General features: G+C 42.6%; 1 protein-coding gene across 1 annotated transcript in view; it reads right to left on the bottom strand.

Moving 5' to 3' along the window:
- The window catches only part of AFTPH (aftiphilin), a 64,971-nt gene extending 40,462 nt beyond the window's left edge, over positions 1 to 24,509 (bottom strand). Inside the window, 2 exon segments of the mRNA XM_030557906.1 lie at positions 1,229 to 3,129; positions 24,301 to 24,509. Of these exon segments, the coding sequence (XP_030413766.1) occupies positions 1,229 to 3,097 (1,869 nt within the window). The 5' untranslated portion in view covers positions 3,098 to 3,129; positions 24,301 to 24,509.
- Between the last annotated feature and the right edge of the window lie 3,468 nt (positions 24,510 to 27,977).

Raw genomic sequence — 27,977 nt, forward strand, 5'->3', positions numbered from 1 at the left:
GGAGTACCTTTCCCAGACCTAAAGAAGAACTGTCTCTCTCAAAAGCTTGTCTCTCTCAATCAATAGAAGTTGGTTCGATTAAAAAAAAATTACCTCACCCACCTTGTCTTTCTAATATCCTGGGACCAACACAGTTACAACTACACTGCACATGCTCAGCTAAGGGAGATTTAAACTCAGTACAGTTGTTCTGAAGTCAAGAATGTACAACTACAATCAAACATCTACCCTGGTGCAAGAGAATCAGATGACCGAAGAAAAAACCCAGCTAGTAAGTTAGAAATTAGTATTTAGTTACACAATTAGCAATAAGGCAAAAATGCAATGAATGTTACCAGCATCTTTTGAACAGTCATCTATCCCCATATTCTTGCTTAAGTATAGCAGTGATCAAAAGAAATCACTCTTGAATATTAATACCTTTGCCATAATGTTTAGCTTCCCCCCCAAATTAGAGTCTTAAATAAGAGTTTTCATAACAATTGACTCTTCAATTTTCTAATTAGTGTGACCTTAAGATTTAAAGCATTAGGGAAAGAACTTCATATTTTACTACCAGGAACAATTTTGTAACAGACTGACTATGCATGAGGAGGAAGTCAGAGTGGATAGCATGAACAGGAACTAAGTGACAAGTAAAAGTCTTAGGAAAACATTTTACATTTTTATCAGATTTTTTAAAAAAAGATTAAGATTGGTGATCAGTTTATCGGTCACTTATCTTAGACTACATTTCAGGGAGTAGGAGACCTATCAGCTTTCAATTACTCTCTTTAAAACAATTTTTTTTTTAAAAAGTATTGATTTAAAAAGAACACCATTGTATTATTTTGCATCTGGGTATCAAATGATAATGAAAACCACTGAAGCTGTTTCTATACCCCAAAACAGTAAGTAAATCCATGAAACAGCTGAAAGATGACATGTTGGCAAGTCTGTAAGGGCATCTCATAATGGAAACTTCAAAGGAGTTCTACATCTGTCAGAGGAATACATCTGTGGAAGGAATACATTTTCCAAGAACCAAATAAAAATTCTATTAACAAGTATTCTTTGTGAAATACACAAAAGCTATTGCTTTACACATATTCAAAAATGTGCGCTGGGAAAGAATTGCATGCACAATGGATTTTAAGATTAAAAAGTACACTTTTGAGTGATAAGCCTTATAAAGCAATTTAAAAAAAATCCCCAAAAGGGACAAAAGGGACAAAATATAGAAAGTTACCTGAATTGAAGGTGCTGATTCTCGCCTACTAGCAACTCCCTGGAAAGATGCCAAAGCAACACCATCAGTCTGATGGGTCACAGGGCTGTCAATACTAAGAGATGCAACTGTCCTATGTGACTGCCACGTCTCTTTTCTATAATAAGATTCAGCAGCTTGTTCATCTCCAAAAGCAGCCCAATAACAGCTTTCTTTCTGTTCATCTTCAAAAGCATTCCACTCTGCAGCTTGGTTACAACCAGCTGAACTAAAGTCTGCAAAATCTTCAGAGTCCTGAAAAGCACTGCACTCATCTTGAGGTGTTGGCACTGAATCAAACTCTCCAAATTCACTATTCTTTCCATATTCCAACTCAGTAAGAGGTGGGACTTCCAAGTCAGAAAGCGTATTGGTAGCTCTATATTCTAGTGTCTGATTTAGTTCAGACTGATCTAATTTTTGTTTGTCAACAGTTACCTCAATATTTATATCCCTAAACTCACCAAATTTACCACTTGGCTCACTGAAGTGTGCAGATTGTTCAGAAGAGTCTTCTAAACTTAAATCATTCACTGACTCTTGAGTATCACTAATAAAAGCAGGAGATGCACCACTGACTGTGCCAAAATCACCAAAATCATCTTCGTTTGTATCACTACAAGACAGAAATTCAGTGCTACTTTCACCATTCTTTACATCTGCAAAATCACCCAAATCAGTTTCTTCTGCAGGATCACTGGTGGGGTTTTGAATTTTAGTAAAGTTGATACTTTCTGTTTCTGAAGAATCATCAGCCCTAGAAAAATCAAGGTCTTTGCTGTTCCCACGGTCACAATATTTTCGCCTTCCAGTGTTTTCTGCATTTTCAGTAGTGCCTATTGAAATCTCAGTTTTTTGAGTTGTGCTACAAATGAAGTCATTATGTTCCAGTGCTGTAGAGTCCTGCTCACAATTACTACCAACTTCATTATCTACTAAATTGGTTTCTGAAATGCAAGCCTGCTCATCTTCAGTGCAAGTCTCTCCTTCATATTCGTGGCTTCTATCTGAAGACTGTTCCTTCATAATACTTTGTTCAGCCACTCTATTTATTATATGGTTTTCCTGTACATTCAGTGCTTCTCTTTCATTAAAAACTTTGCATATTTTATGTCCTAGTTCTTCTAAATGGATTGTTTCATTGTTTGAGAATGCAGCAAAATCTGCAAAATCCTCAGCTGGGCTGGGCAGAGAGTCTAAACTTAACTCAGTGCTATGAGTGCTAGTAGTTTTTAGTCCCTTTGAGTCACTGACACTGTCCAGATCTTCTATTCCCTGAGGATTTACAGAGTCCAATGCTGCAAAACCATTTGTTAGAATCTCTAGACATGGGAGTTTCTCACCATTACAAGTGTCTATTTGCTGGTCCTGGCCTGTAACTTTCATATCAGTTCTAACACCTTCAGAGGAGAAACCCTCTGCTTTTCCCCTGTTCTCTTTTTGTTCCCCTATTGTCTTTATATCTTCCAGATTAACATCAAAGGAAGAACCTGACGTTCTAGATTTACATTTTTCTTTGCTGGTTTTAGTTGATATATCAGAGAGTTCTTTAGCAGGTTTAGGAAGTTCTGCAATGCAGTCTTTATCTTTACCATTTTTAACAGAGTTAAAGGTTGCAAGGCTATCTCCATTGTCAGAGTAATCATGAATTGGCATAAAATGGTTTGTGGGTATAAACTCCTCCTTTGAATTACTGTAGTCTGGTGCATCAAAATCAGCAAAACCTATACCAGACGTGCCAACACCAGAGAATCCACCAAATTCCCCAAATTCATCATTGTCATCCTCATCAGCACCATTGTCTAGTGGAGGAGGGGAAGAAGAGTACATCCGAATTATGTCTGGTTCCATTGTTTAATTCCTTTTAGAAGGTTAATTTATACCTATAGAGGAAAAAAGGACATTATTACTTTTCTGACATAAAAAACCTGAAATTTATTATGCAGTTTTATAGTTATACTGTAAAAAACGTCAGATTGTTTTATTCTGTTTCACATTTCATGTAAAGAAAAATGATATAAGCAGTGCATGGGCAACATTAGAACAGGGAAACAGTTGTATCCTGCCATCAGATAACGTATTCACAAAATGTGCTACAGATTGCATCACATTTATCTCAGTGCTTTAGACAGGAAGTGTCTAATGCAGCTTTAACAAACCAATTATTGAGAAGAATGGCCACAATGTAGACCTCTGATGACTGTGAAGGACTTTATAAAGGGAGTAAAAATAGCATGAGTGAAACTTTCTAGTGCCCCCTTTTTTTTTTTTAAATATATTGTCACAAAAGTCACCACACAGTTAAGAATTCCTGTTAACTGCTGGAGGATTACATCAAGACTCAACACCAAAAAGAACCCCGAAGACATGAAACATATTTGTCTTGACAAGCTAAGGAACTCTCCACAGAGGTGGTCAAAATGGGCTTCAGTGGTTCTTAAGGTCTCTTGGCCTGTGACTCCCAAGATGTCCAAAAATACACTTGACTCATCACACCCCACAATCTTTTGGGTGTGCAGAGGATTATGGGAAAATATTAAGCCATTTTATGGGTTGTACATCAAAAAAATGGGGAAATTCTCCCCTCTTGCCTGGCACTCGCCACACAAAGACAGCTCCACAGGATCCTAGCTTTGGAATGGTAGAGGAAAGGGGGAGAGGAACTGACTGGATAATGAGTGGAAAACTAAGAGTTCCTTCTCCTCAAACCCAGGCTTCTGTTGGATTCTACAGCCCATAGGATTTTATAGTTCTCAGCCAGCATGCATCACTTACTAAGCAGCTGCTCCAACTTATTTTCAGGTCACAATCCATCAGCTGAGAACTGCTGCTGTAGGTATCATTAAAGCCTAATGCAAAAGTAACCTTTTTATTAGTTTATCCACAAAAGCAGAAGCTAGGATGATCTTTAAAATATTCAGCTGAAAGCCACTAAACCACAGAAAGGTCCAATTTTTTAGAGTCTTATACTCCACATTTTAGTGTTTTCAGTGCCTAGGTACAATGGTGATTGAGTGCTTTATAAATACCTTAGAAATAAATAGATTTGTCATTTAATCTTAAACTGTAAACTACTTCAGTAAGTTATTTTGAAAGAAAATCTCAATCTTTACCTTTAAATGGTTTAAAAAATTTCAGTATTGCATAAGCTGCAAGTTCCCACTGTGTTTATTACTATTTACACATGGTTAGCTGTATATGCCATTTAATTTGGTGGAAGGCAGGGCTCTTCCTTTAGAATGCAAGTTTCAAAGCAGTCTTTACACTACAAAATAGGAATACTCATGAAGTGCAACATTTACTGTTCACAAATCATGACCATTGTTCAATGTAGGTATGGGAGCTGTACATACACCGTAATATTAATTTCCTGTACAAAAATGGCTATATTGAAATGTGCCAGACAAAAATGGACTTCTGGGCCAATATGTGTTAAATCAATTTCCTGGGGAATGGGTAACGCCCTGACTTTGGTTATGAAACCAAAACAAACCAAAACACAGCATTCTGAAGCTACATCATGAGGAGAGGGCCATCAACTGGTGATTATTCGGGAGATTGGAGACCAAACAGGGCCGGCGCTTCCATTTAGGTGACCTAGGCGGTCGCCTAGGGCACCAGGATTTGAGGGGGTGGCATTTTGCCGCCCTTGGTGGCAATTCGGCGGCAGGAGGTCCTTCCGCGCTCCATGTCTTCGGTGGCAATTCGGCGGCGGGGGGAGGTGGGTGTCCTTCCACACTCCGGGTCTTCGGTGGCAATTCTGCGGCGGGTCCTTCACTCGCTTTGGGACCTGCCGCTGAAGTGCCCTGAAGACCGGGAGCACGGAAGGACCCCCCCCCCCCCGTCGCCGAATTGCTGCTGATTGGGAGCGTGGAAGGACCCCCGCCTAGGGCACCAAAAACCCTGGAGCCGCTCCTGAGACCAAAGGTAGATCAAATGGTAGATCTGCCCAGCCTCAGGTCTGGTTCCTGATCTTAAGACTGATGTGAACTTGGTAACCCACAGTTGCGAGGTCTGAAGGACTGAGGCCTACTAGAACCCTATGTTGGAGCTGGGGGTGACCTCTCATGAGCTGTTGAGCATGCATGTAGATATTTTATTTTTTATAGGCTTTCTCTGTAATGTTTTACCTTAAGAATAAATGTGCATGGCAACTTGTAACTGCCAGCAATACACTGGCCATAGCCCTTGGAGAGAAAGCAAAGCACAGGCATTGGCCTTTTAGGAAGACTGGTTTGCTGGAGATATCGAAGTATAGGTGGGGGAGTTGGGCAGCCTTAAAACCCTCAGTTAAAAGGGAGTGAGATGCAAGCCTTCATGCAGTAGAGGTGATGGCTAGGAGTCAGAAATCTTTAAGTGGGTCCCCTCAAGGGAAACATACAGGTGCCATTACCCTGAAAATTTGACACAACACTGCAAACCTCAATAGTAATTTTCCATCACATTATTGCAGGGTTTAATATTTGTTACAAAAGTTATTGGAGCAGCAGCAAACTAAACTCAATGCTTCCCATGTGTGCTGTATGTTCTCCTTCCCCCTCCACGCCAAGCCATCCAGAGACAGATCTGTAATGTCACGCTTTCTTTAAAAAAAAAAAAAAGAACACCCAAAATGACTACCAAAATGGCATACCTGCAACAAAGAACATTTACAACATCAGTTTCAAGGGTCCAAGGATTTACTGAAGTAAAAATACTCTTAAAATATTTATGTTAAGCTTTAAAAATACCACCCAAACAGTTCTGCAAAACATTTTTTTTAAATTAGATATTGTAATGTAGATTGGCATACGCTGTGCTGACATTCTATCTTTCAGTTATCTTGAAACTGAAGTGCCCTAGCCCTAGGAGATCCAAGTAATCTTTAGGTTTTCAGTAAACAACTGTTTTTCAAAAGCTAGTTTACTAGCTATTTCTCCACTTCTCTGAATCCACTCTGGATAATCAGATTGTACTAAAATTGTTTCTAAGAAGGAATAATCATCAGGTCAATAAAGCGTATTATGAAAGTCATTGAAACAAGTTTTATGAAACAGACCAATGGCAATTCTGGCACAATTTTATCACTTCATGCTTTCTGCTCACTGAATTTTCAGTAAGCAGCTAAATCCCTTGACAGTACAATACAGCAAAGTCGGTTCATCAAGCTAGAACATCTGTAACTGGAAAGAATTAGATGTGTATGTACCATTGTGCCTTTCATACATTTTTATCCCAACTAGCAAAACAGGAATAAAACTGCTAGAGCATGGAAGATAGTTGAAGAGCTGATGATTATATTTTGTAGGAAAATCAAATCCATATTGTGGATCCTTCTTAAAAGGAAGAAACTCACATCTCACTCAGCAGGACATATTTCACTCTACTGGTGCAGGTGGGGGAAAAATGCCATTATTATACAGAAATTGGTGTGGTTTTTTTGTTTAAGAAAGTCAGTATGCTGTGGGAAACTGTTAGATTTTTCAAACTTTCCTCTCTAAATAGGTAGAAGCTGGAAGTTACAGTCTGCAGAAGCAGCATGCTCAGCACAGGGGATGGATAGGAGAGGGTTACCATCTCTCATAAATATAGCCTCCACTGATTAGTTAAAGCAACATTGAGCATACTGTCCTGAAGGGAACCTATAGGATGCTTTCCCCTAATACCCTCAGAGACAAAGGACTCATCTACACTACAAAATTAGGTTTACCACTATTTAGGTCAACCTACAGCCACCGCAATAATGTAATCAGCTGTTGGTGTCCCCACTACTCTCTCCTCACCAACAAGTGCTTGCCACGGACTGAATGGTGCACTGTGGGGCACTGACAGTCCCACGGGGCCTCACAGTTTGAGCTCCTCATCCACCCCAGGATGAAGCCTGAGCCGTGAGCCCGGCACCAGCTCAATTTCACAGCATGGGGCCTACCAGCAGGCTTCTCAATGTCAGGGCTGTCCCTGGTCCCAGCAACCTGGTGCTCACAGCTAGAGCTTGAAACTGACAATTTCATTGCTGGTAGTTATGCTGCTGTAGCCACTTACAAAGGTTTGGCCTGAACTACAGTTCGGTAGACCTAAAAGAAGCTTACGTCGACCTAATTATGTCAGTGTCTACACTAGAGTGCTGCTTCTGCCAAAGTAAACGGCCTGCTACACCGACATAAGTGCTGTCTCTCTCATGGAGGTGGAGTTAATATCGGTGGAGTCAGGGATAGATGCATTGTCCTTGTAGACACTGCGTTACTTACACTGGCTGTTGGCTGTCATTCTTATCAGTTTCACAGCTGTCACTGCCTCCCCTCTGCAGCCCCTCACTCACAGCTGGAGCCGTGAAATTGACAAGAATATTAACTTCCACCACCGGTAGGCTTCCTGGTGTGAAACTGAACCCCAGGTGGGGTTCACAGCTCAGGCTGTCACACCGCAGGGTGGAGGGCTCCAGCTGTGAGCCCCACACAGCTGTCAGTGTCCCACACCCAGCTGTCTATCCCACAATGTTCCACTTCAGTCTGTGCAAGTGCTCCTGGTAAGGACATGCACCACCAGCAGAAGGAGGGTAGTGTGGACACCAACAGCTGACTGAATTACTGCAGTGGCGGTAAGTCAACCTAATTCTGTAGTGTAGACAAGCCCTTGGTTTTAAGTAAGGTTTAAGAAACATAGGAGAACAACTGCTGAGGGCATGTCTACACTACAAACTGACACTATACAGGTGGACTTACAGCCACCACAATAATTACTGGTTCATGTCCACACTGCCCTCTTTCTGTCAGTGGTGCATGTGCTCACCAGGAGCACTTCCATTCACTTAAGAGGGGCACTGTGGAGCCTGAGAGCCAGGGCTGGCAGTTCCACATGCAGCTCCCTGCTGGGAACCTGGCAGCTGTCTGGACTGTCAGCTCCCCACTGCACTGGGAGTTTGGAATGGGGAGTGTAGCCCAGCTTAGAGCAGGGAGCCCACTGTGCACAGCCTGGCTCACAGTGGGGAGCCCCTCACCCACCTTAGGGTGCCAGACCACTTTCTTTTCAATTTCAGGGCTTCAGCATGGACGAATGACAGCCAACAGACCATGTAAGTAACCTGCAGTGTCTACACAGATACTGCTTTGACCTAACTACACCGAGACATGCCTACGCCTCTTGTGGAGGTGAACTTATTATGCTGATGTACTAGGGCACTTACATCAGTGGAAGGAAGGCTGTACACTGACATAATTAGGTTGACATAAGCTGCCTTACGTTGACCTAACTTTGTAATGTAGAACAAGGCTGAGTGATCCGAAGGCTGCCATCCCTCTCTTGGCTCAACCAACCACTAGACTCAAACTGGAAGGAAAAGCGCACAAAATATTTCAATTAAATATTCAGTTTTTAGTAAAGACAAGTTTCTAAAACGCCATATAAGAACATTTCATGTTTCACATTTTTCTTTAAAAACAGAATAATAACTGATATTCATTAAGTTCTTGTCTCTTCTAAAGGCAATGGAATGTAAGTAATACAATTCTGAGTATTTTAAAATATGGCATTTTCTACACACGGTTTTTAAGAATAGCTATTTGGCCTCATAACCCTTCTCCCCAATAAATTAAAACCTGGAGTGTCATTTCAGACCTGAATTTTGCTCTACCTTAAGATTATTACAAACTCAAGGGAGCTTAAAAGATTATGAAAGCAAACAGTGAAGACAGTCTTCCAGTCATTTAGATCAGTGGTTTTCAAATGTTTTTTCTGGAGACCCAGTTGAAGAGAATTGTTAGGGTGACCAGATAGCAAGTGTGAAAAATCAGGACAGGAAGTGGGGGATAACAGGAGCCTATATAAGAAAAAGCCCCAAATATCGGGCCTGTCCCTATAAAATAGGGATATCTGGTCACCCTAAGAATTGTTGATACCCGTGATTCAATGGAGCTGGAGATGAAGGGTTTGGGGTAGGGAGGCCCTCAAGGCTGGGGCATAGGGTTGGGGTGTGGGCTGCAGGGTGGGCCAGAGGTTCAGGGTGTGGGAGGGGGCTTCTGGGCTGGGATGTGGGGGGGGTCAGAGCTCTGGGGGGGTGCAGGCTCTGGGCTAGGGCCAGGGATGAGGGGTTTGGGGGTGCAGGAAGGGGTTCCAAGTTTGGGAGGCTCAGGGCTGGGGATTGGGGCGCAGACTTAACTCCAGCAGCTCCCGGTCAGCAGTGCAGCTGGGGTGCAGAGGCAGGCTTCCTGCCTGTCTTGACACTGTAGACCGCACTGCGCCCCAAAAACACCCAGCAACGGGCCTGGCTCTTAGGAGGAGGTGCGCAAATGGCTTCATGTGACTCTTGCCTGCAGGCACTGCCCTCTCCAGCTCCTATTGGGCGGTAACTGGCCAATGGGAGTGTGGAGCTGGTGCTCAGGGTGGGGGCAGCGCGTGGAGCTCCATGACCCCCCCCACCCCCCCGCCTAGAAGCTGGACCCACTGCTGGCCGCTTCCGGGGTGAGGATGGTGTCGGAAAAGGTAGGCTCTGGTCTACCTCAACACCGCCGACAGGACTTTTAAACCTCCCAGTCAGCGGTGCTGACCAGAGCAAGGCGACCCAGTGCCTTACATGTCACGACCCAGTACTGTACTGGGTTTCGACCCATGGTTTGAAAAACACTGATTTAGATAATATCTACCACTAAACAAACAGCCACTAGCTTTTTATACCATAAAAACAAACAGTTTTTCACCTCTGGTTGTGGATCTGTAGTAGCAGTTAAAAATGACCTTAAAAAGGTGGAAAAAGTTTGATTTTTTTTTTTTTTTAAATACATAAATAACTTTGTAGCCTTAAGTTTACTTTTTGGCTTTCTGACCTCCAGCGAAAACAGGGAGAACAAGATTTGATATTCCTGATATTTCTGAAAGCAAAAAAAAATCCAAGCAGACAATTCTTTAAACATTTCTTTGATAAGTGTATTTTGTCTTTCCTTTTAATTAGAAAGGAGTAATAAAAGGGCACACAAACCCCTAACTTATTTCTTTACATTTCACCTTTAACAGAACACAACCCCCAGAGTGGTGCTACCTTCAGTAATATTGCATGTGACCAAATCACTATGGTTTTGAACAGCAAAGGATTAGAAATGTTCAGCTCTGACTGAAAAGGGAAGTGGGAGGCAGGAGAGATGGAGCCGAGGGGGGTGGAAAATGGGACAAAATTAATTTCCCCCCCCAAATTTAATAAAATACATTAGAATAGATATTGATAGTCCTAACAAACATGTGGTGTATTGTGAAGTGTAGGTAGCTATGTTAGTTCAGTACTAAAACAAAAGTCTGGTTTGCCCTTCTCATTCAAGAGGCCATGAAGTTTTTAAAGAGCTGTAAAGGTAGTACTATTAGGTCCCAGGAAAACAGTACCTTATACAATTCAGTGGTCCATCTGGTTGGCAGAGAAGCAGCAAAGGGCTGAGAAGTGGGTTCCATCTGCATCATCGGGGTACATGGATATGAACAAAGGGAGGGAAAATAAATAACTGGGGGAGAAAAGTAATTAGAGAAACCTTCTAGTTTATGCAAGATATGGACCAATGTCTTGCTAATGTTTTTCCTGCAAACTTTAGTCAATTTGGTGACATTTAAAAAAAAAAAAGTCCAGAGATTCCACAAAACATTGACTGTACACGATCTGAGTCTGAGACAACTACATTTTCAGTAGCAAAAGGTTAAAAACCTTGTGCTATTTCAAATTTTCTATGTTAATTGAAAGATGCACCAAAATTAATCCTCAAAAGATTAGAGTCAGAGGCCTTGCTTAAACCTGAAAGCTTTTGTTTATAAAACATTCTGCCTACAGTATATCTATTTTGCACTATCACCACATGTGGAGAATTTGCCTTTTTTAAATTCAGGGAATTGCATGAAATCAGATTCACTGTTCCTGCTCCTTATACATCATATGAATTCAATCCTTTCAAAAACCACATTTATCTCCACAGCTAGTAAAACTGTGATGTCAAACACCAAGGATTAGGATTTCAGGTGAGAAATGAACAGCAAAAACCATTAATTTAAAAGAAACAGTTTTTATTTCTAGACAATGTGCCTACCAAAGATGATTTTACGTGCATATATAGTGTTAATCTCAAAGCTTTTTAAAAATGAAACAGGGATCACTTAATCCACCACTAAAATGGAACAAAATAGATCAATTGTTTAGTAATTAGTACACAGCAACACAATGGAACTGTTTAAAGCTTAGATCCTTCAACAGGATCTGCAAATGATTTTAAATGGTCAAGGCTTGAGAAATATCGTTATGGTGCAATCATAACTTTGCCAATTCGCATCTTGCCCTAGTGTTTGTATGTTTAACTTTATAATTTAGCCCTATGTAAAATAAATGTATTTTAAAAAATAATCTAACTGCATATTCAACTACATACATGTATATCATGTGACTTATTTGGAAGCTCTGATGTTTGAGATCACACGTGTTTCAATTGTAACAAACAGAGAAGAGCTAGGGTTACCATACATCCGTTTTTCCCCAGATATTTCCTCTTTATTAAGCCTCTATCCAGGTGGATTTTTCAAATAACAGGCAATGTCCGAGATTTTTTTCGGAGCAGATGCTGGAGCTCAGAAAGAGCCCTGACTGGTCCACTTTCTGATTGGCCCCTCCCCTGCATTGGCAGCTCATTTATCCATTCCTTGCAGCCACAGCTGCCGGATCACACCTACCCAGGCCTCAGCGCCCAACCCTTGGGAGGGGGTCTTGCATGGAGGCACTGAGGGACGGCTGTCACCATGTCTTGGGCTTATGCCAGCCACCCTGCAACTGTTACAGGGAGTGAAACTATCCCCCACCCTCCAGTAAATATCCTTGAGGCAGGTACCTCCCAACTGTTCTCTTCTCCCCCTCCCTCCAACTCCTGCCACCCCCGACCTCCGGCAGTGTCCTCTTTTTGAGAATGTGAAATATGGTAATCCTAAGTAGAGATACATACATACATAGTATATACAAATGCACAGGGGCATAAGAAAGGTGCATCACTATAAAAGGATAAATCAGTTTTTTTTCAAGAATTTGAAGACAAAGTATATTAAATTAAAATTTCGTGGAAAAATCATGCCATTTTTTTCTAAGGTTGGCTAACTCAAATGGCAAAAATTGAATTTGATTACACTTTTCAATTTAAGAGATGGCAATACTATCAACTCTCACTGTGAAATGGAAACAAGCATTAGAATTTTCAGCCCATAGGCTAAATTTCTTTAAAAATTCAGAATCTAAAAAAAGAGGAGGATTTACAGTGACAGCTTTCCCCTCCCAAGCCATAAACTATTGAAGTGAATCTACTGTCATTCACTCAGACATTAACATTCTGTAAAATCTGTAGCTTTTCAGCATGACAGCTTTCTTCATTAATTCCTTTAGTTGTTAATCCCTGCTTTTGTCTGACATCTCAAATGGAGTCTAAGAGCTAGAATTGTGGGTTTATCTTTTGTGATAGAGAATTCTATTCTCAGTTTAAACATCTTCTGGGTCACACTCTAGGCCAGTGGCTCTCAATCTTTCCAGATTACTGTATCCCTTTCAGGAGTCTGATTTGTGTTGTGTGCTCCCAAGTTTCACCTCCCTTTAAAAACTACTTGCTTATAAAATCAGACATACAAATACAAAAGTGTCACAGCACACTAATACTGAAAAATTGCTTACTTTATTTTTTACTGTATAATTATAAAATGAATCAACTGGAATATTGTACTTACATTGCCAAATTTAATATATAAAGCAGCATAAACAAATCATTGTCTGTGTCCCATTTTAGCTTGTACTAACTTCTCTAGCGCTTTTTATATAGCCTTTTGTAACACTAGGCAAATATCTAGATAAGTTGATGTACTGCATGGAAGACCTCTGCGTACCCCTGGTTGAAAACCACTGCCTATACAATCTGGCAAAACAGGTATTCCATCTATCTTTCTGTGGGGTTTGTGTCCACCCAATTAGAGCCATTTAGACACACACGTGCCCTGGTTAACTCCTTGAGAGAAATACATAAAATTATCCCACCCTACCATTAGAGAAGATGGCTCTGAAATAGAAGTTTAGAAGAACTGTTTCCAAGATCCAATCATTTGAAAATTCTGGAAACATGAACTCATGAACAGAGCTTTACTGCAATTGGTTCAAAATAAGGATGGATTATTTTTTTGTAGAAAGTGCCACTGTGTGTGAGAGAATGTAAGGGAGGCAATTATTTCCATGGGTTGAAGCTTGTACAAACCTGGATTTCTGGCAGTAGAGTCAATTTTTTTTTATTTTTTTTTTTTAATGTGAGGTAATGGAATGTGCCCTTGACTGTTCACCTCTAAACAGTTTGCTTGGACACTTTCAAAAACTCACTTTTAGAATGATACTTAGCTATATCAAAGGGATCAGTTTCTTCTCAATACAAAATGTATCTTCAACAATAGTTATCCCTCTTCTGAGCAGCTCCAATTCTCTTTTTGTACTCAAAGTCAGAAAAATTGAAAGATCACATGCCCAATATTGCTACAGTAAGTGAACTGGATTGAGGAGTCACACTTCTCTCCTCCCCTACAGTGTGTGAATTTTAACTTCCAATGCTATTCAGACATATACTGACAAAAAACATTAACTGTCATTAGTGATCTTTCCATATCTGTATGATTATAAAAGGCAGTGGTTTTATCACGTGTCATGCATACGATACATTTTTGTTCTAAGTCTTATCTCAGTCTCCAACAAGAAGAGGCAACTGACTTCCCTATGTACGCACTATAGCTTATGTTGGTATAAGTTACGTCGCTCAGGAGTGTGAATAAGGCAACACCCTGAGCGATGCAAGTTACTTAAGCGCCGGTGTAGACAGAGCTTCTCCCACAGACATGGCTACTGCTGCTAGCAGGGGCTGGAGGAATTAAGTCGACAGGAGAGTTCTCTCCCTTCTGCTCACAGCATCTGCACTAACAGCGCTACAGTGGCACAGCTGCGCCGCCATAAGCGCTGTAACGTCGCCATAGCCTTAGAGGAGCAGACTGTTTGTACTATGATGAGGAGTCTTAGGCCATGTCTACATCTAAAATTTTGCAGCGCTGGTTGTTACAGCTGTATTAGTACAGCTGTATAGGGCCAGCGCTGCAGAGTGGCCACACTTACAGCAACCAGCGCTGCAAGTGGTGTTAGATGTGGCCACACTGCAGTGCTGTTGGGCGGCTTCAAGGGGGGTTCGGGGAACGCGAGAGCAAACCGGGAAAGGAGACCAGCTTCGCCGCGGTTTGCTCTCGCGTTCCCCGAACCACCCTGCAAACCGCAGGGAAGAAGACCTGCTTGCTCGGGGGTTCGGGGAACGAGAGAGCAAACCGGGAAAGGAGACCAGCTTCACCGCGGTTTGCTCTCGCATTCCCTGAACCACCCTGCAAACCGCAGGGAAGGAGACCTGCTTGTTCGGGGAACGCGAGAGCAAACCGGGGAAGGAGACCAGCTTCGCCGCGGTTTGCTCTCGCGTTCCCCGAACCACCCTGCAAACCGCAGGGAAGGAAACCTGCTTGCTCGGGGGTTCGGGGAACGCGAGAGCAAACCGGGAAAGGAGACCAGCTTCGCCGCGGTTTGCTCTCGCGATCCCCGAACCACCCTGCAAACCGCAGGGAAAGAGACCTGCTTGCTCGGGGTTCGGGGAACACGAGAGCAAGCCGGGGAAGGAGACCAGCTTGATTACCAGAGGCTTCCTCAGGTATGCTGGGATACCTGCTTATTCCACGGAGGTCAAGAAAAGCACTGGTAAGTGTCTATACTTGATTACCAGCCCTGGATCACCAGCGCTGGATCCTCTACACCCGAGACAAAACGGGAGTACGGCCAGTGCTGCAAACAGGGAGTTGCAGCGCTGGTGGTGCCCTGCAGATGTGTACACCTCCTAAGTTGCAGCGCTGTAACTCCCTCACCAGCGCTGCAACTTTCTGATGTAGACAAGCCCTTAGTTCTCCCTTCTCAGCAACCACAGCTTCTATGTTAAAAGAAGAGGACTGTATTTGCATTTGAATTACATACAGCTTATTTGATCCACAGAGGTCAGTGTTGAGTGATGCAAGTCACATAGCTTCTCCTAGAGCTGACCACACACCTAAGCTAAATTTAAAAAATAAAATTGGTTTGGGTCATATTCAGTAGAGTCTATAATGGTTTTGCTTTATCTTTATATCTATACATATATATAGATATAGATAGATAGAAAAATGTTCTCCACTACTGCTGTATGAAGTGCAAGAATATATGATTCACAGATTCAACGTCAGAAGGGACCATTATGGTCATCTAGTCTGACCTCCTGCACAATGCAGGACACAGAATCTCACTCACCCACTCCTGTAACAAACCCCTAACTATGTCTGAGTTATTGAAGTCCTTAAATGGTGGTTTAAAGACCTCAAGGTGCAGAGAATCCTTCAGCAAGTGACCCGTGCACCATGCTGCAGAGGAAGGCGAAAAACCTCCAGGGCCTCTGCAATCTTCCCTGGAGGAAAATTCCTTCCCAACCCCAAATATGGCCATCAATTAAACCCTGAGCACGTGGGCAAGACTCACCAGCCAACACTCAGGAAAGAATTCTCTGCAGTAACTCAGATCCCACCCCCATCTAACATCCCATCACAGACCATTGGGCCTATTTACCTGCAAAAAACCAAAGATCATTTAATTGCCAAAATTAGGCTATCCCATCATACCATCCCCTCCAAAAACTTATCAAGCTTAGTCTTGAAGCCAGATATGTCTTTTGCTCTCACTACTCCCCTTGGAAGGCTGTTCCAGAACTTCACTCCTCTAATAGTTAGAAACCTTCGTCTAATTTCAAGTCTAAACTTCCTAGTGTCCAGTTTTTATCCATTTGTTCTTGTGCCCACATTGGCACCAAGCTTAAATAATTCCTCTCCCTCCCTGATATTTATCCCTCTGATATATTTATAAAGAGCAATCATATCTCCCCTCAGCCTTCTTTTGGTTAGGCTAAACAAGCCAAGCTCTTTGAGTCTCCTTTCATAAGGCAGGTTTTCCATTCCTCGGATCATCCTAGTAGCCCTTCTCTGTACCTGTTCCAGTTTGAATTCATCCTTCTTAAACATGGGAGACCAGAACTGCACACTGTATTCCAGATGAGGTCTCATCAGTGCCTTTTATAACGGTACTAACACCTCCTTATCTTTACCGGAAATACCTCGCCTGATGCATCCTAAAACCACAGTAGCTTTTTCAACAGCCATATCACATTGGCGGAGAACCTGTACAAAGAGCTTGTTTTCCATGAAGACCATTAAAACCTGCAAACTTATCTCTTAGGCAGGTCCTGTACAACCTTTCACCTACCATTCAAAAGAATTTTTATGCCAAGCTTACTTTCTTGTTACATGACTTGTTGCAAACTGGTTTCAAGTTTTCAGCTTGTAACTTTATATTTCAATGTCTATCAATTATAAAGGCATTGGAATGACTGACAAACTTACTGCTATTGAAAGGATTCACTGACAACACCATGCAAATGAACTTTTGTATTTTATTTTAAAGGAAAACAAGAGCAATAATTCTGAATATTTAATTTTGATCAAGGTGAGTTATGTTATACCAGCTCTTAGTTTCATCAGTTTCTAAATAAAAAATACGAAAGTATATACATCAAGAAATTTAATCTGAAATACAAATATTCAATGGGAGAGTGAAAACTGGAAAGCAATGATGCTGAAAGAGGCCAGAGAGTGACAGATGACAGGTTTGAGTGGTTCAGTGGACTAAGGGCTTGCCTTCACTATCGGGGTAAAATCAACCTAAATTACACTATTCCAGCTATATGAATAAACTAGCTGGAGTCGACATAGCTTAGGTTGACTTATCCTAGTATCTTCACTGCACTGTGTCGACAGGAGACGCTCTCCAGTCAACTTCCCTTACTCTTCTCGGAAAGCTGGAGTACCAGGATCGACCAGAGAGTGCTCTGCCATCAATTTAGTGGGTCTTCACTAGACCCGCTAAATAAATTCCTGCTGCATTGACTGCTGCAGTGTCAGTCTCCCTGTAGTGGGGACTGCCCTAAGCATGAGTTTGGGAAGTCCCATTTCCAAATTAGGTTCTGCCTGCAACTTTGTCTCTTGGAGGGTAGAATATTCACACCCGAGTGACACAAATTTTGCCGACAGACTATAGTGTAGACATAACCTCAGATAAATCACAAACTCTAAGAGCCAAATTCAGAGGTGATTTTTAAGATGGTATAAGACAGACATCCTTAGATACTTCCAACCATTCTAGAAGCACTTAACACTGTGTGAGCATAAAGGGAGTCGGAGTTTGTGTAATTTACATGTTCTATCAACTACTTGGAAATGAAGAAAGTGTAAATTAATGTAGACCATCCTTTGCTTTAAATTTACACATTCATATACTGTTCCCTTAGTTACTTCTCATTCCTTGGTTTGAGAGTTACACCAATTTAGAAGCCTTTATATTTAAACCATGGGCCAAATTCATAGGCAATGTGTAGGAGGCAGGTGGGTGCAGTATACACATTGGGCAGGCTGGAAAACAAAGCATAAGTTACATCAACGTCAACTTCCACAGACCTCCTTCTAAGGGCATGTCTATACTAGAAACTAAGTTGACATATGTTAGGTCAACTTACAACCAATGCAGTAATTACTGTGGTGGTTCAGGTCCACTCTACCTAAGTTCCCTATAAGCTGCGTTGCCATGCAGCTGCCTATTAAGCCCCACGCAGGGGCTCAGGGCGGCAGTGGGGAGAGGCATCTCTCTCCACTGCAGCCCTGAGCCCCAGCATAGACCTGCCGTGTACTTGCTGCAGCTGCGGGAGATGAGCCCCTCCCTCAGCCGGCCCAGGCCCACCAGAGCTGCTAGGGAGAGGAGCCCCTCCCTCGGCCCAGCGCAGCCCTGCTGGAGCTGCCGCAGAAAGGCACCTCTCCCCCTGCCCTGGGCTGCTGTGGTGAGAGAGGGCCGGGGGGAGTCTTCTCTCCCCAGGGCAGCCTGCACACCAAACCCCTTATCTCCAGCCCCACCCCAGAGCCCACACCCCAAGCCTCTGTCCCAGCCCCCTCCCACACTCCAAACCCCTCATCCACAGACACACACCAGAGCCCACACACCCCTGCTCCCTAACCCTCAGCTCTCTCCCACACTTTGAACCCCTCGCTCCCCCCAAACCACATTACTTTTGTTATGTGCACCAATATGAAGGGGGTATGTCACACATCACCTCCATATTGGTGCACCTAACAAAATTCATTCCGCACATGGACATAAAAAATTAGAGGCAACACTGTTCTTAACCCTCCTTTTGTTGGTGGTGCGTCTCTCACCAGGAATACTGCCCCTCTTAAGTTGGTGAAAGAATGGAGGCAGAGAGCCTGGGCTCTCAGCGCCATATGCTGCTTCCCACCACTGGAAACTCAGCTGCCTCCTGGAGCTCTCGGCTCTCTGTCACAGTTGGGCTCCCAGCTGCGAGCTTCGTGCTTGGAGTCCGAGTGGCTTCTGGGAGCCTCTGTGAAGCCACTGGGCTCCCTGTATGGAGCCAGCAGCCTCCAGACAGCTGGTGGGGAGCTCAGCGACTACTCTATAGCTCCTGGCTCCCTGCAGGGAGCCCAGCTGCGGTGTGGAGCAGGCGCTTCCAGGCAGCACCAAGGACTCCCCTCAGTGGGGAGCCCTGAGCCTCTGGGCAGCACCAAGGCTCCCCACGGTTCAGGTGCAGCTCAGCTTGGAGCCAGGAGCCCAGGCAGCAGCTGGGCTGGGAGCCAGAGAGCAGCCAGACTCTGAGTGGGGCGGATGCAGCATGGCTGGGAATGGGGAGTCCAGAGGGGTAACAGGCTCTAGCTGGTGCTCCACACCTGCCCCGTGACAGCCCAGCTTTGTCAACTACACAGCTACAGCTAGTTTGTAATGTGACATGGCAGGAAAAAAAGACCAATGTAATTTTGGGAAATGTACACAGAGGCAGCAAGGGTTTATCTCCTTTTCTATGTAGCTCTTGAAACAATACTCAAAATAGTGTGCTCAGTTCTGAGCATCCAATTTCAGAGGCAGGCTGTAGAAGACCTACAAAATTAGGAGGCCAGGGATTGACTAATAAGGAAAGAAAAAAGCTAAAGGGGAGAAATATTTAAAGGTGTAAATATCAAGGAGGGAGATATCTATTTAAAATGGTAAAAAAGTTTAATTACAAGTAGTTGGAAGATGTTAAGTGAAAAACTGAAGGTGATTAGCAAGACATTCCAACAATAAAATGTAACATATTTGATTCTCCCTGGGGGAAAGGAAGAAAGCCTATCACTTGAGACACCTGAAAGCAGATTAGAAAAAAAAAAGATTAGAAAATATGCTGTTAGAAATTTCTTTAGCACCAATCACTAAAATATTTAAGTGCTTTAGGTAAAAAACCTGCATTGACAGGGAAATGGACTCAGTCACTAACTTCTGTTATCTCTTCTTCCTCAACAACATTTTATTTCTGCCTTTGCAGGGATTTTTTTTTTAAAATGGGAACAAAGACCACCTCAACAAGAATGAGATTTGTGATCCTCAGGGCATTAAAATGTTATTTTCTATGGAAAGTCACCTTCCTCTCTTATAACTCTACTCATTACTGGCCTATCAAGCTAAATTCTCATTTTTCCTCCATAACCCTGAAGACATGGTGGAAACCTTGAACCAGCACTAATTTCAAGTAATGCAATGATCAACTGCACCTGGGTCAACAGCAGAGCAAACATTACCAAAGTGATGCATTTGAGAATAGGAATAGACAGGAGAGCCATGGCCTTGAATATTTACTTCTAATCCTCTAAATAATAACTTCAGAACATTAGACAATGCACTGGTGATGTGCTAATAATGAAAAAAAAATTATTAAAAAAATCAGAGATGTAGCATATAAACCTACTCTTTGTTCTAGAAGATTGGACTGGACAGGGAGAAAAAAACATCTTCTGATTCCCAATACTCCTACTTACCAAAAAACCCATCCTAAGAAGAGAGTTACTGATAAAACTGAAATAAATGAATATTTGTTTCTAAATTTAATTATTAAGACTACTAATCTTCTTTTCAGTGTTACAATTCAACAGTAAAGTTCACAAGAAGATTCACCTTTGATAACCCTGAAAAATAGAATCGAAAACATTGATTTCTCTCTGTCACAACAGTAAGATTTTCTGCAGCAGGAGTTCCAGAACACCATTAGTGCTTGGACACACTGAACAGTTGAGGAGAACAGCTGTTTTCTAGATCCAGTATGGTCATTTTGTCTAAAAATATGAACTGTATTAATCTCTGCTTGTATTTACAAAACAATGTACACAACATTTAATAATCAATGCCATTTTCTCTTGAATCCCTTTATAAACGTTTTACATCAATTCTCTGTGGTTCAGTAAGCTCTAAAAATATCCTGCAAAGCCTTCCATTAGCAAGTGCTAGGTTGCAAAAAGAAAACAAAACGAAACTCAAGAGACTCAGTTGTTTAAACTTTTTTCTAAAGTCCTTTCCTGGGTTACTAATAATAATTTAAAATCTAATCTAAGATTTTAAATTGTTTCATGGTTAATACATTTAATTTTTGCTGGTTTACTTTTTGTATTTCACTCGAACTGGCCAATGAGACAGAACTAAAATTTTACTTTACAGTTTTTAGGAACTATCATTATGCTGGGCTAAGGAATTTTTAAAAACAATAAAATAATTTCACTTAAATTAATGTTTCTAGTCCTAGCAGATTTTGGAAACTTTTAAATATACAATGTAAATTTTTGGCCCAATGTGAATTGACAGTGTCCCCTTAACAAAATCAGATTCAGTACTTTTCCCCTAATAATCTATAACCAAGTTTCAGTTGCTATATCTTCTAAAACTTCATTACTGGAGAATGAGTATTTCTAGAATTCATATAAGCATCTACAGTCAGTGACTGTGAAGCAATTTAAGGTCTAGATTTGCAATAATACACATTGTATTGCTGCATACAGAGTAAACTACTAATCCATAATATACATGGATATCACAAGATGACTCACAAATTTTAGCATTAACTGCTTCTGAAGTTTCTCTTTAGAACGGTTTTCAACTAAGTCAGCAATATTTTTTGGCATGAAACTCAGTATTTAAGTATAAATTTTAGGTGCTTGATTACACCCCATTAGAATTATTTTACTCTGAGTCAACTTTCCTTACAGATATATTTCAGAACAATATGCTCTGAACTACATATAACAAACCCTTCAAACTTAATATGCATTAAAGCAAGAAGCAGATGACAACAGCCCCAGAGGTGAATTCTCATTTGTAAGGTTCACTCAAAGTTTGGTACATGGAATACTGCTCCAATAGGCAGAAGAGTCACTGCTGCCTCCGCTTTATTGTTGCTACAGCTCATAAGTTTTAAAGCAAATAAACATTACCTTCAACATACAAAAACATGTATTCACCAGATAACAAGAAAAAAACCCACAATGCTGTCTTGTGCTATGCTGGTTTAGCAAGAGTAAACATCATCTGATGAATGATATAAGTCATCTATATAGCCGGTATATTAAGAACAACATAGTACTTGCATTAAGTCCAGGACTTGAAACAACACACTGTTTTCCATCGTCTTCTAATGAAAACATGAACTTCAGGTTTCACATTTCCTTTCCCAGCTACCTGCTTCCTAACACACTAATGTCAATGTGAACGGAGTCAATTACCTTCCTTCTGTTCATTCAGAAAAGGATTCTTAGGCTTTAAACAAATTATTCAAATCGTTTAATAAATATTAGAATCATAGAAATAGAAAGACCTATTAGGTCACCTTGCAAATATCCTTGCCAATACATAACTGTTCCCTGTAGCACCAACCCAAACCTTTAAATTTGGAAAACAATATTTCTAGAGGAAACTACTATAACGAAGTTCACTTAAAAACAAGACACTGTTCAAGCACCTCCTCCTTTACAGGAGCAGCTGAGCACTGTAGTTTGTGTGGAACTGCCTTTTTTTTTTTTTTAATGTCAGTCAAAGACACAACAAATGTACATTTATTGTTTTGGGCATATGCTTGCTTAGTTACTTAAGTTCAAAGTTTTTCTGCAGATGAAAAGTTAATGCGGTTTAAATCTGCTTAAAGTTCTTCGCTGCATCTTATTTACTTTCAACCACACATGAGGAAGAGGTTTACTTAAAATAAAAAGCAAAGTGACTTCCCCATTTCCCATCCAAAAATTGTTAATACTGTATTCTTTAAGTTACATCTCTGGTTTCTGGTACAGGAGTTGTTATACTGAGGAATTAAAACAAAAGTTTTTTTAAAACAATCCATCCTAAACGCAAGTTTGTGTGCATATACACATGCTCACATTGCATACAACCCAGCATTTTTTCCCTATGCTTAAGTAGGCTGAGTTTTCCAAAAGTCTACTTCATAAGAGTATGGCTATTGAATAAATGAAAAGGAAATAATTAAGTTTAACCTCTCAGAAGAAGTCCAATAGCATTTTTTAATCAGAACTCAACAAGACCACTTTAAAATGAGCTCAACTTCTAGAAAGTAGCTCAAATGAAATGCAGTTCTCTATTTAAACCATAGGAGAACCAAATTACTTACTTAGTAATACAGTGGGACCCTCTTTTAAGGATTTATTTTCTACAGAAATTATGAGCAGAAGTTCACTGTAACAGGAGCTTTATATTGCAATACACTGAAATTAAATTGAAACTGCCAAGAGTGAAACATTCAGGCAGGGCCACCAGTAACAAGCAGCCAATCGCTGGTCTTCAGTGACCACTTTAAATAACTACAGCATTACTGTTTATTCTTTAGACACCATCTCTAATAAGAAAACAACTTTTTTAAAGTGTGTTAGATAGCCACATATGATACTGAAAATAGCTATATGCTGAAATATAACAATAAGCAGAATCATTCCAGTATTTTGACAATTTTGTTTTGGCCCACTTCAGACTTCCTCTGCTTGAAAAACAACAGCATAACATTACTTTTAGTACTACTTAATTTGTTTGTGGAATATTATTAAAACATTGTGTCTAGCACTCCTTGTCATACAAAGGCAAAAAGAAAAGTTTGGGTGGTGAACAACACAGCACAATTCAAATTTCTAATAGCATATCATATACCACTCTAAGCAATCCTCCAACCATAGCACTTAATGGAATTAAATACAGCAAAACATGCACTAAAAAATTTCATTTCTAACAGGAAACCCCTATCTTAAGCAACCACTTTGGAATATTTTCCAAGATAGGTGGAAGAGTTTTGCCTGACCTTTAGTTAGAGACATATGTCCAACAAACAATTGCGTTTTGTTGATGTATGGCTTCATTAGAGTACAGTGAGAACTAAACAGATAGCAGGCATCTACATGACAGTTGCCTCTAATAAAGGCGATCTATTGACCCAAAGGACAGCCATCAAGGGATGCAATGTTTCACTTAAGATTTTCTACAGCACTTACCACTACACTACCTCAGTGCTGCTGCAGCCTGAACTCATCTGTAGGAGCAAAGGGAAATTCAGAAGGTTCCCATCACCACTGGAGGGTGGGTGCGTGCGGGGAGGGCAGTAGACATCTAAAATAAAAACCAGCCCTTCAAACAGCCTTCCCCATCTTTACCATTAACAGCCAGGCACAGGAGTGGGGAAAGGAACGATTGAGGAACCTACAGGCCCTGGTCAGACTAACACACACACCAGCCGCTGGGTCAGAAGATAAGAACCTGGCACCGGTCCCAGGAGAAACCGGACCCACACCTAACACAAGACCAGAGGAGCAGGCTCTGGGCCCTCCAAGGGCGATGGGGTGGCGGGGCTCCTGCGATCTCAGATGGGGGGTTCTTGCCCCCCCAGTTGCCGCCTCACAGCAGTGCCTGTGCCCCCCAGTCTGTGTGTGGTGGGGAGAGGGGGCTATGGCACGGTGGGGAGGCAGGGGCGGGTGGCTCCTGAGTCAACGCAGCGGGACGCTCTCCGCAGGGGCGGGCAGGGTCTCACCTTTCAGCCCTGACCCGGCCGCCTCCCCGCTGTCACCCGAGCGCCCGGTCCGGCCCCGTCTCTTACCTCCGGCCTCCTGCAGGGGCGGCTGGGCCTGGCATGGCCAGGCAGAGGGTGGCTCCGCACAGGGACCAGGCCGGTGTTATCTGGGGCCTCCCGGGGCGGCCGCCATCAGGGGGAACCCATGTCAAAGCCCGCGGCAACAGCACCCACCTCGGTCCGACCCAGCCCCCTCCCCCCACCGCCGCCCACTTAGGCCATTTCCCCCAGCATGCAACGCGACTAACAACCGCGGACACGCCACTTCCGGCAACTGCTGGCGTTCGGCGCTGGAGCCGCTCGGAAGCCCCAGCCTGTAGCCTAGCGGCTTCCAAGCACGCGCGCGACGCCCTGCGGCCATCTTGGACGCGGGCAAGGGGATTCAGCGGCCATCTTGGACGCGGGCAAATCGCAAGTCGTCTTATAGTAAGGATAGGGGATTCAACTTCCATCTTGGACCCGGGCAAACTGGCCTTTTTTCCTTATGGTAGCGGTAGGAGCCATCTTAGATTAGGGCAGAGCGGCCCGTTTGCCTGTGACGTGCCTTTATGAAGCGATATGGAAGCCGGAGCGGCCATGCTGAAGTTGGGCACTTTGCCCTTTCCTTGAGAGGGCAACGGTGAACTCACGGGTCAGGCTGGGCCCTAGAGAAAGAGATCCCCACCCCAGGGGAGTCTGGCTGCGCCTGCAGCTGGGAGGGGCTGAAGCTGGGGTGGGGGGTAATGGCCCCTCAATCAGCCCCATCCCTGCACAGCCTTGGGACCTGGCACGGCTGGTGACTGCCCCCACACTCCCAGCCCCTTGCCCTGCCCTTAGCGCCATCGCAGAGTAGGAGGCCGAAGCCCCAGTTGGCAGCGGTGTGCATTCAAAAATCACCAATCAGGCTTCAAGGAATCACAAGATCAGCTTAAAAATCACCAGGCTTTTACAAATACTAATTTGGGGTTATTTTTATTTGCCTTTGGGTGGCTGAGCCTTTACGCGCCCCTTTTCAAGTTTTTCTCGACTCCAGCCACGAGGATGGGAGAGTGTATCTTTTTAAAAAATAAAATCTGAGATTCCCCTGTAATCATGTGACTCTAAGAGCTGGTGCTGTAACACACCCACTGGCGCAGGAGTGAGGTGCAGAGAGCAGGTGGCTCACCCCAGCTCACGCAGAGGCAGAGCAAATCTCAGCCCCTAGTTCAGCCTTTCTAGGCACTTATCAGCCTCTGCCACAGTAATAGCACAGTGGTCTCCCCAGGAATTAAAAATGAAGGAAAATTAACACCTTGTGGCTATGGGCTTGCTATCATGAAATTTAAGGCCAAGTGTGTTATGGGGGAGAAGAGTTTGTACTATGTTTCTCTTTCCCCAGATCCATGCTGCTGCCTGCAGAAAAATGTATATGTAGTTGTAATGGAGAGGGTTCAGAAATGGGACCAACAACATTGAGTAGGGACATGGAAAGACTCTTATAAAGAGAGTCTGAAAAGATGGAGATTGCTTACCTTAGAGAAGAGGTGGAAAAGAGGAGACATGATAAAAGTATAAAAATTTTTATTTGGTATGGAGAAGGTAGATTGGAATCTTCTGTTCTACTTGTCTCATAATGCAAGGACAAGCAAAAACATTCAATGAAATTGGAAGGTAGCAAATTCAATACCAGTAAAAAAAGATACAGTACTTGTTTACATAATTCATGGTTAGCCTGTGGAACTCACTGCCCCAAAATACCATTGAGGTCCAAAGCTTATCAGGAGTCACAAAGGACTGGATGTAGATATAAATAACAAGAACATCCAGAATTATAAACCCTCCTATTTCATGGTATAACCCAACCTCTAACTTCTGGGAGTTAGATTAAAATTTCCTGGTGGGTAAGTTATTCCATGGTTGTTTTCTGTCAGGTTTCTTGCACTTTCCTCTGGAACATCAGGTTAGGCCAATGTCCTATTTGTGGGTACTGGGACAAGGGGTTCTAGGCCTCCCTCTACTAAAGGCTCACCCCCTCAGCTAAGGGAGAGGAACCATTAAACCGAGTCCACAAGTGACTACATGAGACAATGAAGGAGAAAACAGGAAAGGGGATGAGGTTAAAGGTTAAAAATCACGGAACCTGAAAGGGACACTGAACAAAGAACACTGGACAGAGCCTACTGCTCCTCAGAGGCATCTAACGAGTCAATGGATACTGCCCAAAAGGAACTCTGCCCAGAGACATGATCAGATGAGGGACCAAAATAGGCCCCACACTCACAGAAATAACCCCGTCACACTGTCTGCAGTGGCTCATAACCATGAGTGGGGGCAGTGGTATGTTCTATAGTTAGATTTCACCAACTCAGAACCAGATGTGAACTCCCAAAGTACTACAATAGTCTTATAATGGAGTCACAGACAGTCCCCTTAGACATGCCAGTCTATCTTGCCACCCAGCCAAGCAGGATGGACTATGTAATAAATGGTCACTTACACTGAAAAAATCACAAAATATTCACATTGAGACCAGGTACTCACCAGGTTGATCTCCATCTTAGGTCTCACACCAAAGACAATGCTGGTAGCCAATACTATAGTAAACTAACTAAAGGTTCATTACCTAAGAAAAAGGAATGAGAGTTATTGAGAGGTCAAAGCAGATAAAAATATATGTACAGGTGAATCACAGATATATGTTCAAAAGGTATGCTGCAAAATCCTACCTCAGCACCTCATCATGGTGTAGCAGTGACCCTGGCCGTCTGACAACTATGGTAGCAGGGCGTACGCCCTGGTAGCTCAAACCATGCTACAAAGGTATCGGACTATCCAATCCAAGGAGGCGGATTGCTCTATCAGAGGAAAGAGCATTTTTCCTTCTCCTTAGAGGGTGAAGGCTAGCTAAGCTTGAGGTACGTATGCCTGCATGCCTAGCCAGTGGGATGGCTTAAAGTTAACAGCTAAAACAACACAAATAAATGGGTCTTAGTTCCCTGCATGTCATCAAATCGTTCTTTGGTGGTAGAGTGGAAATTGAGTGAGAGGTTGCTAAAAATGTCAGGTGATAAGCCAACATGGAAAAGGATAATGCTCGCTGTGTGTACTTACAATTGTAGGTCGCTGGCAAGAGAGGAAACGTTAAACCATCTGATGGAGAAGAAAAAAAGGATAAGATGCGATAACCTCGGTATCTGCGAAACCCGACAAAAGGAGTTGGAAGTCAGCTGGAAGGATGGAAGCACTGTGAGGCTTGGAAAGGGAGATGGCACTGGAAACGTTGGAGGAGTTGGATTTATCATCAGGAAGGATTGGGTTTCGAAAGTCATATCATGCCAGCTAATATCATCACGTATTGGTGTGCTGCATCTTCAGATGGAATCAAAAGCTATCCTCAAGGTCATCCAGGCCTACACTCCCACAAGTACAAGTGAGGACAAAGAAGTGGAAGAATTCTACCAAGAGCTCAAAAGAGCCCTCAAGCAAAAGTCCACTTACATTATCACGATAGGAGATTTCAATGCTACGGTCAGGTGAGGGAAAGCTGGTGAAAAGTTCATAGGGAGATATGGCAGCGGCGAAAGAAATGAAAGAGGAGAAAGGCTGGTAACGATGGCAGAAACAAAAGAACTGAACGTGGCAAACACCTGGTACAAAAAGAAGATTGCAAAAAGGTGGACGTGGATCATGCCAAACGTGAAGAGTAAGAATGAAATCGACTATATTTTAGTCAATAAAAGGTGTAT

This window comes from Gopherus evgoodei, chromosome 3 (genome assembly GCF_007399415.2).
Source record: "Gopherus evgoodei ecotype Sinaloan lineage chromosome 3, rGopEvg1_v1.p, whole genome shotgun sequence".
Taxonomy (NCBI): Eukaryota; Metazoa; Chordata; order Testudines; family Testudinidae; genus Gopherus; species Gopherus evgoodei.